We start from the raw sequence: 13,018 nt of genomic DNA on the forward strand, positions 1-13,018 counted from the left end.
AGGATAGGTTTGGTGGTGACAGAAAGGGGTCTGTTAGGAGCAAGTAGAGGGTACAGCTGGTGATTTGTATGAACAGGGAGTGTGTGTCTGGATGGATTAAAGTTATGTACATTGTGGCTTTGTGTTGTGTTAATGATGTGTGGATGTGCTAGTGGTATAGGACAGACTGGTGTTTTGTGTGAGACTGAAGGTGCCATTGTGTGGTAGCTGGGGTAGAAGGGTGTTTAGGTGTAGTAGCTGGGGTTTTGTAGTGGTTGTTGAGACATTGAAATGTTGTTAGGGTTTGTTTGTAGTAAATGATTAGAGTGCATTTGCTGTGAGTGTGTTATTATGTTTGAAGGATTTGATGAGTTAAGATGGGGGCGGATGAATGGAAAAAAGGGAAGCATTTCAGGCCTTAGGACTGAACCGGCCAAATAGGCAACTGCCCTTGTTCTCTCTGCCCTTAGCCTTGATGCCTGGGCTGAGACGCCCTGAGCCTTAAGGTTAAATAGCCCTAGGTCAGATGCCCTTTGGCCAATGGGAACCCTAACCAATCCGAACTCTAGCTTTAAGCCCTAGGACCAATGGGAGACCTGGTCCTTTCAACCAATTATAGCACTAGCAACCAATCAAAGCTACACCCTAAGTCCAATAGAAGCCCTAGGAACCAATCAGAACACATATACAACAACCAGTAAGAAACCTATATAAGGGGCATGTGACCTTAAAAACAAACTGGTAGGCAGGGTATCTTGTAAAAATGGGGAGGGGAGTGGATTGCCTTTTACAGGCCTTAGCACAGTATAGGGAAAAACTAGGAGCTAAATTTAAACAGGCACAGGCAGGAAGAAACATCAGTTTTAAAAGTACAAAATGCCCAGAAACTAGGAGGTAAATTTAAACAGTCACAGGTAGAGGGAAAAAAGCAGTTTTAAAGTTCAAGAATACACTATACAAAGTCTGTGTTCTTACCACCTTCTTTTTCTTTTGCTCAGTGGGTTGTTTAGGGCACAGAGAAGCTGGGGCTACAAAATGGAGGTGGCTGTCTTGGGATTCCCTCCACAAACCTTAAGGGCCTGTGCAGGTGTGAGAGGGTGGTTCAGGGTTGCTAGGGAGCTAGAGGGCCAATCAGTAAAACACAGGCTGATGGACAGCAGGCAGCGGGCTGAGAGCTGCTCATGAAGTCAGAATTCCCTTGGATACAGACAGGCTCAATCCACACTTTGTAGTTTTTGCTTAACCCCGGCGGTAAGGCCGAAATCTAAAGCCACTAAAAATACTGCTATTCGCACACTTAAACCAATCGCCTTTTCTAGCCAAAAGCGTGTGCTACCTACACTATACAAACACAGTTTAAACCATAAAGCAGATTAAGCAGTCTCTTAAACACACTCTGGTTAGGCTCTGAGGTGTGTTTTGCCTACTTTCATTTGTAATAAAGGGTGAGGGATGGATTGCTTTCTACAGTCCTTAGCACAGTATAGGGGAAAACTAGAAGAGAAATTTAAACAGTCAATGGCAGAAAAAGCTGCAGTTTTAAAAGTACAAACCAAGAGGTACATTTAAACAGTCACATGTAGAGGGAAAAAGCAGTGTCAAGTTTCAGGAATACACAGCACAAAGTCTGTGTTCTTACCATCTTCTGTGTGTTTTGCTCACTGGGCTGTTTGGGGCACAGGGAAGCTGGGGCTACAAAATGGATTTGGTCCTTTCAATGCATGTCATGCCATTTTTAACATTTGTCATATTCACTTAAACTCATCTGTACTATCTGCCATTGTAGGTCATATGATTTTCAAAATCAGCCATGTTCATTTTTACATGTGTGAATATTCATTCTATTGCAAACGATATTTATGTATGAATGTGGGCCATATTAATTTCAGTGTGTATTTCTTTCAGCTTGTGCCATGTTCATTTGAACAGATTATATTTGTTTCAGTGCTTGTGAAATTATTTTCAGTGTGAATTAAATTATTTAAAGTGTAGTTAATACATACCCTAATCTCAGCTATGCAATGTGCGTAACATTAATTGGATATTGATATTCATTTTGGTGAATGTCATGTGCATGTTCATAATATTTTAAAAGTCTTTTTTTGTCTGTATTTCATTCACTGTATTGTGAAATCTCATGTGTCGTATTTGGAAAGCTATGAGTTTGACATTAATGGGCCTATTCACACATGTGTATTTACTTATGTATAATTACTACTACACATAGGTGTAACTCTACACATTGTTTCTATTCACTATTGAGGACTGTAGATGTAGACTTATATGTTTCCGTCCATTCGGATAACGGGGCGGTGCTTTCTATTAAAGGATTTACTTGTGTAAGACATCTCCTTGTTGAAAAGTATATGGAAAATGATTAAGCATTTCCTAATTTATAATATAAATATTGCTGAATTGAAATATTTATTTTTAACCTAGCACTGATCAAATAAAATACTGCAGCACAATAACTCATCAGATTAAATGTGTATAAAATAATTAAATTAATTAATTTAAAAATAATGTTTACAATTTTAATGTATAATTTACTTAACTTAAATTAGTTGCTATTTGGTATTATTTTTATTCCTTGACTCCTTGTTTTCTATTAGGATCTGCTGCAGTACCTATGAGTGGCCATTTATAGTGTTTGACTTACTCCAAGTCTGGGCTGGAGTGCATTACAGATGTTTTGACACCTTTAGGAATGTAGTATGTTTTGTACTAGCATTAAAATTCCTCCCAATTAGGAGAAAGTACTCCCATTTTTGTAGCCAATCCATTGTGCTGCCCTCAACATTTACTAAATCTTTTGCCTTTACCACAGAAACTTTCCACCTGACTGTGACACACATTTACTTGCAAAGACAATGGAAATGGGAAGTCTGTATCGAGAGAGAGCACTGCCAGGTAAGAAGAGACATCACCTAATGATACATCGCTTGACTTCACAGGAGATGGCCTATGTCCTATTACTGACAATGAATGGGTAACGCCTTATACAAATCAGGAAAAGGCTATTACAATACAGGATAAGACATAATGCTGAAAGAGACACACATTTTGTGATACTGTTGAAAAGAAACATTTCTAACACTTTATTGATACATACATGATTCAGTAAGGAAAGAAAACTCTTTTCCTATTGTAAGAGCATGCTTTGGGACTGGAGCCATGTCATTATGTGTATGCATGTAAATGAGCAGAGTGTAATATGTTATTTAATACCATTGTTGAGTATGGGGTGGGGACATGACTCATGAGAGGGGAAGTCTTGTGTGGGTTAGGATGACCACCCCCTTCCACAACAACAGCATTAAATAGCATATTACATCCTGAACAACTGCATGTACGGTTAATACCATGGCATTTGTTACTTGTATTTCTTTTAAAGCAAGGTATTTAACCAAATCCAGGATGTAAGGGGTTACATTTGTTCAATGAGATCAATCATACTGAAGAGCCCCCGACTCTTAGCAGAGCTATTTCTGTGTAAAGTGATTGTAACATGTAATCTGTGATCATACAATAGTGTTATTCTCATGTCACTTTCACTGTACTGTGGTACAAATGTTGAAATACACTTATATCTATACATTTACAGTTTCCCTAATTAACATGGAGTAATGGGCCACGTTTATTTTCATTACCAAGGCATAAATAGTATATATGCAGATTTTCACAATGACACATGCTATTTATAAGCATTGTTGGGTGTGGGCAGATGAAATGACTCAATAGTAAAGTTTGTAGGTACCCATAGTGCAGTAGGTGCAGTTGCACCAGGGCCATAGATCTGAGGGGCCCACTATTCCCAAATCATACGTGTATTTTTTTACTTGAAAACTAGTTGAAGAGGGACCCAATTTTTCCTTGCATCAGTGCCCAAGGCATAGTTCCTGGGCTACTGCTCAGGGCGGCAAAGACTGAAGTGGTTCATGATTCCCTTCCCCTCCCTCATCAATTGTAATAGAAATCATATAACGCCCTGCAAATCTACGTACATAGTCTATGCTATAGCATGTTTTCATGAGTATTTGTTTTACAAATTGTATTTTCTCAAAGCCAGGCTGCAAGGGGTTACATTTGTGCAGTAAGTTGAAATCCCATTAAAGAGGCCTCACAACTATTAGAAGAGTTGTTTCCCTGCGTAAAAATATTGTGACATGCAATTTGTGAGCTAGTTAACAATGTTCTACTCCTGTCAATTGCACTGTTGTCTGGTAATAAACTGTAATTTGACATTTGCCCTGTAGTAATATGTCATGGTCATAGTGTTTTATTGAGAGCACATATCACCCAGAGGGGTCTCAAAGCGCTGTAGCGAGTGCTGGTGAAGGCGAAGATAGAACAGCTGAAAACAGGCCAGGGTGGGCAGTCAAAACAGCAAGGTTTTAAGCTTTTTTTCTCAACTGTTTATGATACGAAATTGTGCAAAGCTACAATGGGAGTTCGCTTCATATGCGGGGGCTATATGGGAAAATGATCGCCCACCGTGCCTAGTGGTACGCACCCTGAGTGGAGTGAGAAGATGTTTAGTTCCAGACCTAAGGTTTCTGTGAGGGAGAGACCACTTTAGTTTTTTGGCAAAGTAACTTGGCCCATTTCCAAACAAGGTCTTGTGTACCAGACAGCTGACCTTAAAACGGATCAGTTTCCTAATTGGGAGCCAGTGGAGAGTTTTCAGACTGGGCGCTGATGGGGCCCGATGTGGAAGGTTTAGTACCAGCCTGGCAGCTGTGTTCTGTAAGACTTGGAGTCTGGTGACAAGCTCTTTGTTAATTGAGGCCAGCAGAGCATTTCCATAGTCAAGACGACTGATGATTAAGCCTTGGACAAGCGGTTTTCTTGACTCTAATAGGATCCATTGGAAGATCTTGCGTAGGCTCCTCATTGGGTCTTAACAGGTGCTCCCTATTTGGTTTACCTTGTCTGTCAAGGATAGTTTGTCATCTATTTTTACTCCAAGGTTGCGTACCGTGGGTTTAGGAGAAGGACAGGGACCAAGACTATGGGGCCACCAGTCATTGGACCAGTGTTCATGAGCCTTGCCAAATAAGATGATCCTGGTCTTACTGGCATTGAGCTGCAGATAGTTAGCTTGCATCCAGAGGTTAATATGAGTCATACAGTTTTTTAATCTAATTCTGGTATCAGTTGGGTTGGGACCGAGGGTGATTAGCAGCTGGGTGTCATCAGCTTATGACAATACATCGAACCCATATGATCTAATCACCTTGGACAGGGGTGCCACATAAAGGTTGAAAAGCGTGGGACTGAGTATAGATCCCTTGTCTACCATCCGCCGATGAGAAGCTAGGGTGCCCAGTTGTACGATGGCAGTTCGGTCTTTTATTTATTTTTTTTTAAATTTATTTTTTGGGAACTTTAAGGCGAACATTCAGCTGTAGTATAAAGTGCGACAATGAGTACACAGTACGTCACAGGTGATACACAGAAATCATGGAGGAGAAGCATGCACGTCATTGTGGGCAGCGTAGGTGCGGTCAATATTACCAAAACAGTGAAATACAACACGCAGGTGGGAGCCCACAGAAGACACCGTAACACGAACACATCCGGGGAGGCCCATTAACTCAACCCACCTAATTTTGAAATTACACCCAACTCATCAAAGTGGAGAACCCCAGCCCCAGTGCACTCCATATTTCAGCGCCATGGCAACCGTCCCAGGCAGCAACCCTCCCAAGCACCTGAGGTCAACAGCCACAGATCACCCAGCGGACAACACATCGCCCGCGGCAGCCTCCCCAGCCAGGAGATAGCATCGGAGCGGAGCCCAGATGTCTGTGGGCCGCGACGTTGTCGGCATAAGCTCAGAATACGCACAGATCTGTTCTTGGCAGTATGTGAGATCACGCATCCAGTCCTTGAATTTCGGGGCCCTGCCTCTGCCCCAACGACAGGCAACCCTTCTCTTAGCAAGCAAAAAGGCAAGCGCGATGAATTTGCGGTGTGTCGCCTGTATAGGCTCTACATAGCCCAGCAGGGCCAGGAGGGCTCCACCACCACGTTGATCATTTTAGAGAGCGCTTCAAACACCTGGCACCAATAGCGGTGCACTGCTGCACACGACCATGCCAGGTGAAGAAAGTCCGCACCAGGAGCCCGGCATCTTTCGCACCTATCATTGTCGCGGAGCTGATAGCTGTGAAGTCTGGAAGGGGTGTAGTACAGTCTGTGAATGTATTTATAATGTATAATTCTGAATCGGCTACTGGAGGAAATGCGTTCCGTCTGCATTAAGCAGAATTGCCACTGTTTATCCGTCAATGGGGTCTGCAACTCCCGGTCCCACTTCCCCCTAGCTGCCAACTGCGGCGCCTGTATTAAGGAGTGTACCGATCGGTATATTTTAGAAACGAGCTTGGCCGGGGCTTCATCAATCAGTATGCGCTGCAGCGGGGCCATATGCGGGGGTTCCTGTGGGAAGTTGGGCGTGAGTGCTCTGATCCCTTGTCTAAGTTGGATGTATAGAAAAACATCGAGGGGAGTGGGCTGTATGCTGCCATACAAGTGGTCCATGGATCGGAATGCGCCATTATGGTATAAGTCCCCCCACGTTACCACATGTATAGCTTGAAGTAATTTCCGGAAACCCGCCTCCTGCAGCAGGGGCATACTCGGGTGGTAAGCAAGGGGCAAGAGCGGTGCGTATAACAGGTCAATCCCCAGAGCGGCAGCCAACCGATTCCATGCAGTCACCGTACTAATCAACGTCGAAGGCGTCCTGTCTCTCCCCTGCACTGGGATGTACAGCGTGCCCTCTATAGGGATCGGGTTTGCCAGCCAGTGTTCAGCCGCAAGCTGCGGCATATATCTAGGCTGCAACACCCAGAAGTAAGCATAATGAGCCTGGGCCGCCAGATAATACAGTTCAAAGTCGGGGATACCAAATCCGCCCTGGCTGTACAGCTTAATGAGGATCTCCCATTTGAGACGGGGCGACTTTCCGCCCCACACTAGTCTGATAAGTTCCGTACTGAGTTGCCTAAAAAAAAAGGCGCCCGGATAAAACGGGATATTCAGGAAGAGGTACAATAACTGCGGCAGTATAATCATTTTAATCAATGATGACCTGTCAGCCATGGAAAGGGGCAGAGTGACCCATCGAGTAATGTAATCCGTAATGCGGGACAGTGCCTTGCCATAGTTAGCCCTCAGGAGCTCCTCCCTGTCTTTCTCTATATGTATGCCCAAATATTTAAAGTCCCCCTCACACCAGGCGAGGGAGAAGTCCAGCTCAAACCTCCCAGTGGAGGTTGTGAGGGGGAACAAACAGGACTTGCTCCAATTGATCTGGACTCCGGACAGCCTGCCAAACTGAATAAATTCCCTGAGGAGCGGGTTGAGATTATCCCTAGGGTCACGTACATATAGGGTGATATCATCAGCGTACATGGATATCAGTATCTGCCTCTGGAAGCATCGCAACGCCTTTTCACTATGGCGTTGCCGCAACCTCGCAGCGAGGGGCTCCATGGCTAAAGCAAACAGCAGCGGTGATAGAGGACACCCCTGCCTAGTGCCTCTGGTAATAGGGAACGCATCGGAAAGCTGGCCATTGACCAGTACTTTGGCTGTAGGAGCGGTATATAATAACTTGATCCACGAGATAAATATACTCGGGAATCCCATGCGCTCCAACACTTGGAACAAATAGTCCCACTCAATGGAGTCAAAAGCCTTCGTGGCATCAAGGAAAACGGCGGCCATGGGCAGGTCATCATGCACCGAATTTAGGATTGAGAAGAACGTGCGCAGGTTATGAGGCGTTGCCCGTCCGGGCACAAACCCGGCCTGATCGGGCAATATCAGGTTGGGCAGAAGCAGATTAATGCGAGTGGCTAGGATCTTAGCAAGGATTTTCACATCGCAATTAAGCAAGGAGAGATGACGGTAGGAGTCACAGTCATTCGCCGCCTTACCCGGTTTAAGGAGTGACGTAATGAGGGCCATGCGCATCGAAGGGGGGAGATGGCCGACCTCCAATGCATCCTCATACACCTCCCTCAGGACAGGGGCCATAAAGTCAATGTAGGTCTTGTAGAATTCGATCGGTATCCCGTCCAACCCGGCCGCCTTGCCCGACCCCATGTGCATAATAGCTTCCCGCACCTCGTCCAGCTCAAAAGGGGAACTGAGAAACTCTCTTTGTGCATCACTGAGCCACCCCAGAGACACATCCTCCAGGTATTCATGCAATTGCAGCTCCCCAACCCTAGAGGACTTGTACAGCTCGCGATAGTGTGCAGCAAACGCGTTAAGAATCTGCGCGGTGTCTCTGTACAGAGTACCATCCGCCCCCACAATCTCCATGATGGTATTGGATGGCCGCACCAGCCTCAATGTCGCCGCCAGGGCTTTCCCAGGTCTCTCGCCCTCGCCGTAGCGCCGGGCGACCCAATATTTGCCTCTAAATTTTGTTTTCTGAGCGGCTTCATCAGTGTACTCCGAGATTTTGTCACGAATACCTGCTAACGTAACATCATCTGGATGGGCAGCCAATGACGTCTCCAACGTCTTAAGGTCAGTTTCCAGGGCGCAAAGACGTGCCATAATACCCTTCAGAACTCCCGACCCCTTGGCAATGCACAGGCCACGCAAGGTCACTTTAAATGCATCCCAAATAATTTCGACATCCTTCACAGAGTCTTTGTTACGCTTAAAAAAATCTAAGCAGTCCTCCCTCAGCTCCTCCTGAAAAGCGGCATCCAGGAGCATCATGGGCTGCAGTCGCCAGGCCGACCGTGGGGGGCCGAGGTCTGCAGCCCTCAAGGCAACACGTACCGGCGCATGATCCGAAAAGGTTTTCGGGAGGTGATGCGCCCCAACCAACGCCACGTGGAAGTGAGGGGCCAGGAAGACATAGTCCAGCCGTGCCCATGAGCGCGCTTGCGCCGTGAAGTGTGAACCCTCACGGTCCCCAGCGTGTAGGTGTCTCCATGTGTCAATTAGCCTGTGCTCTTCTAAGATCTCCAAAAGCGCCCCCCAGGAGTGGGTGTAATGATGTGGGGCTGGGTGGGATCTGTCCAAAGAAGGATCGAGCGTGGTATTAAAATCACCCCCCCATATGAGGCGTTGTGGTCCTACACCCACTATAACTGCGCCGAGGTCCGTGAAGAAATGAGGATCGTCCACGTTGGGACCATAACAGCAGGCCAGGGTAACCGCCCTGTGCCCTAGTCTACCCCACATCAGGCAATACCTACCATGAGCATCACTTTTTGTACCTGACATAGTAAAGGGGGTCCCCTTTTGGACCAAAATTGCAACACCTCGAGAGTAGGACGAGTAGGAAGAAAAGGCAGTGTACTTTGCCCACCTGCCGGCAAAGGTTTGAGCGGGCAGCGCCCTGAAGTGGGTCTCCTGGAGAAACGCAATGTGTATTGTGTGGCGATCTAAATATGAAAGGATTTGTCTCCGTTTCCTAGGGTCCCCCAGACCTCTGACATTCCATGAAAGTATGTTCAAGTCAGTGTCTCCCATAAGCGGGTGAGATAGAAAAGGAATATCGTGCACTGGTGTAGGGCCCCCAACCACTCCACCCCCACCAGTCCTGTATGCTCTCTGCCCCACTCCTTCCGCGCAGCGGCAACACAATTCTGTGTCCCACACCAACAGTCTGGACAAGGCAGCATTCACCTCCAATAAGTGTGTGCACCACATGCCACACCAGGGGACCTCTACGCAACCTCTCAGAAAAAACCCTAGACAACTCTGTGAATGGTGACTCCATGATCGCAGCAACGCCCAACAGTGGAATAACATTTTCAAACACCCCAGACCCCTCACCCCTCCCCGCTGATTTCATCAACATGTACCTGGCGCCAAAAGCAATTTCACTGCCATCTGCAGACGTGTGCCAACCAAACCCAGAAGGTACCGAAACAGAAACTCTCTTCGAAATCAGACAGGACTCGAAAACCTCTCCCCCACCCCCCACCCACTGAAGCATCCCCAACTTGCCAGAAAGAACTACCCGCCCCCCTCCCAGCATCATCACCCAAGAGCTCAACAGGAGCAACAAAGTCAGTTTAGTCTTTGGGGTGCACCCTTCGGGGGTCATCCAGGGGGCACACACATCCACCCTCTACATCCCACTCCCCATCACAGGTACAGGAAGGTGGGGGAAGGTGGTGCCTGGAATACATTACCAACCACCGACCAGCACTCGACCGGGGCAGTCTTGATCAGTCTCGACGCCTCTCGTCCCGGGGGCTCATGTGGCGGGTCTCCAGGAAAAGGCAGCGGAGCCGCCCACTAGATCAAAGGAAAGGCCCCCAGAGGCCGTCGGGCAAGCAGTTATTGATCCATCCCCCGGACAGCTCCATCCTCTTCCAGCCGCGCAGCTTTCACCTTCCGCAGGGACTTTAGAAAGTCATCCACTTGCTGCGGGTTCGTGAAAAAATGTTGCTTCGCCTGATGGGTGACTCGTAGCTTCGCCGGATATAGCAACGCGTAATCAATTTGGAGGGCACGGAGCTTTTTCTTGACACCAAGGAATTTGCGCCGCTGCTCCTGAACGAGAGGCGTAAAATCTGGGTAAACGGTGAAGCTGACACCATCGCATGAAAGGTTTTGGTCCATACGTGCAGCACGCAGTACAGCATCCCGATCTCGATAGTTTAAGAGCCGCGCGATGATAGGCCTAGGCGGAGCACCGGGTTTAGGACGTGGCCCTAGCGAACGGTGTGCTCTCTCCACGATGAACTGTTTAGAGAGCGTCTCCGAGCCGATGGAGGCCAGGAGTATCCTCTCCACGTAATCCTCCATGCGCCCAGTATTGGTGGACTCTGGCACACCAATCACGCGAATGTTATTGCGCCGGCTGCGGGCCTCCAACTCCTCATTCTTCGCAGCAATAACCCTCAGCACATTGTCCATTCTCGTAAGCTGCGCAGAGTGGGAAGCAGTTGTGTCTTCGTTATCAGAGATCCGCCTTTCAGCCTCAGTCAAACGCTCCTCGTGGGCTTCGATTTTTTGAGCGAACGCATCCATGCGCGATGAAAGGCGGTCCACTTTGTCAACTATGGTGGCGAAGCCCTGCCTCATTTCCCGCATCATCTGTTGCAGGTCCGCCGGCGGAGAGGCCGCGTCCACGTCAGTCGCCGGAGGGCCGTGAGTGCCCCCCCCATCTTGAGCACTACGCAGCCCCGTCTTAGCCGCAGGGGCAGCAAATGTGAGTTTCGGTTGTTTATTGTCATGTTTACCCATTGTGGGCTCACTGAGGGGAGCCGCCGCCCACCACGAGGGAGCGAGGATCACCCCCTCCGCAGGCAGGACAGCAGCTGAGGATCCTAGGTACAGCGCCGCCACCGCAGGCCGCCGCACAGCCGAGGCTCCAATCCAGCACCTCAGTGGAGCGCCCGGCAGGGAGTGCGCCGTCAGCCCTAGCCGTCACCGGAGCAGCTCTCAGCGGGAAGGGACAGCTGCGAGACAAGACCACCTCACTTAAGGTCCAACAACAGGCCGACCCACCAGAGGCACCCGGGCCAGCTATTACGATCTCCCGGCTAGAGAGGAAGGGGGGGGGCCCGGTGTTTGCCACAGAGAACCCCAGCAGGCGCTTCAAGACCAGGCGCCACCCAAGGCATCCTCCGCCGCATCCGAAAGGGCCAGCACACACAGGCGTGCGTCTTCACTCCTTCACACCGGCCTCCAGCAATCAAGAGCCACCAGCCTCGAAGCGAAGGCGGATCAAAAATCCACACCGATCAGCCTCCGTACACTTCCACGGCGACCACAGCAGGTGGGCCCCTCCGCACACGGGACTCCAATACAAGGGAAGCTGCAGGCTCAGTCCGGCCACAGCGTGCCACAGCCAGTGGCTCAGCAGGCCTGCGCGGTATCACCGGGGGAGGGGCCATCCAACCACACCCCAACCTGCACGATCTGTCCGTGGAGGGGGTGGCAGGGAACTCTCCCCCGCACTTCTCCAAGAAGCACCTCTGGTCTTGAGCTCAGCCCAGCAATGCAGCGCCGATCCCCCAGGCTCCGGGCCTCCACGCCCCCTCACCGTCACAATTTGTATGCCAGGCACAGGCCGTGCCGCTCGTCTCCGCGCCTCCTTCCGCCGCCCGTCCGCGAGCAGTCGCCACCATCCACGCCCCTCAAGGCCCCGTCACAGCGTTGTTTCCTCAAGGGCCCACCTGCCTCGTGGGGCGCCCCGGCGTCGCGTAGCTCCGATGCCCGGCCGTTCACTCCTCCATTCCGCAGCTCAGGGCTGGGTGAATCTTGCGATCGCTCTAGCTCAGCCCCCGCCGATCGTACCTCTCTCAAACTTCAGGCGGAACCGCAGGGGAGAGCAGCAACATCCGCACCCAGTTTCGGTCCAGAAGGCAGTCCGGTTTGAAGGATAAATGCCGGATGATGTGTCCAGGCTGCAGGAGCCTCACGTGAATGCGGCCATACTGCTTGCGCGCCCTCTAGCGCCCCACAGTTCGGTCTTTTAGGTATCTTCTGAGCCGGCTTAGGGCTGTTCCTCTGATACCCATCTCCCACAGTCGTTGTTCTAATATACTGTAGGAGGTGTCGAAGACGGCGACAGGTCCAACAGGACAAGTGTGGCTGACTGTCCGAGGTCCTGGGCGAGTCTTATATTGTCGACTACCTCAACCAGAGAAGTTTCAGTGCTGTAACCAGCCCAAAAGCTTGACTGAGAAGGGTTCAACAGCTCGTGGCTTTCCAAATAGATTGTTAGCTGTTTGTTGACAAGAGAGTGAAGTACCTTTACAAAATAGGGGAGTAGGGAGATGGGCCGATAATTGCAGGGCTCATTGGGATCAGCTGACATTGTTTTGAGAATTGGCTTGACTCTTGCTTCTTTCCTTTTAATAGGGACCGTTGCTTGATTTAAGGACGTTAAAAATGTCAGTGATACTTTTGAGAAGCTCTAGGGCCAACATTACCAGAATATGGGGCGAAACAGGGTTGACGGGGGAACCAGATTTAATTTTGAGGAGTGCAGTGTTAAATTATTCTTGAGTAAGTTCAGCAAACTCTTGTAGCAGTGCTG

At 48.9% G+C, this 13,018-nt stretch overlaps 1 protein-coding gene across 3 annotated transcripts in view; it reads left to right on the plus strand.

The window, feature by feature from the left end:
- Nucleotides 1–13,018, plus strand: part of LOC146797818 (SPARC-related modular calcium-binding protein 1-like) — a 485,550-nt gene that overhangs the window by 451,904 nt on the left and 20,628 nt on the right. For all 3 annotated transcript variants that reach the window (XM_085627669.1, XM_085627670.1, XM_085627673.1), the window contains one exon: nt 2,807–2,889. In XM_085627669.1, coding sequence (XP_085483795.1) covers nt 2,807–2,889 — 83 coding nt within the window. The remainder of the gene's footprint in view (nt 1–2,806; nt 2,890–13,018) is intronic.

Source organism: Triturus cristatus, chromosome 9 (assembly GCF_964204655.1).
Source record: "Triturus cristatus chromosome 9, aTriCri1.1, whole genome shotgun sequence".
NCBI lineage: Eukaryota > Metazoa > Chordata > Amphibia > Caudata > Salamandridae > Triturus > Triturus cristatus.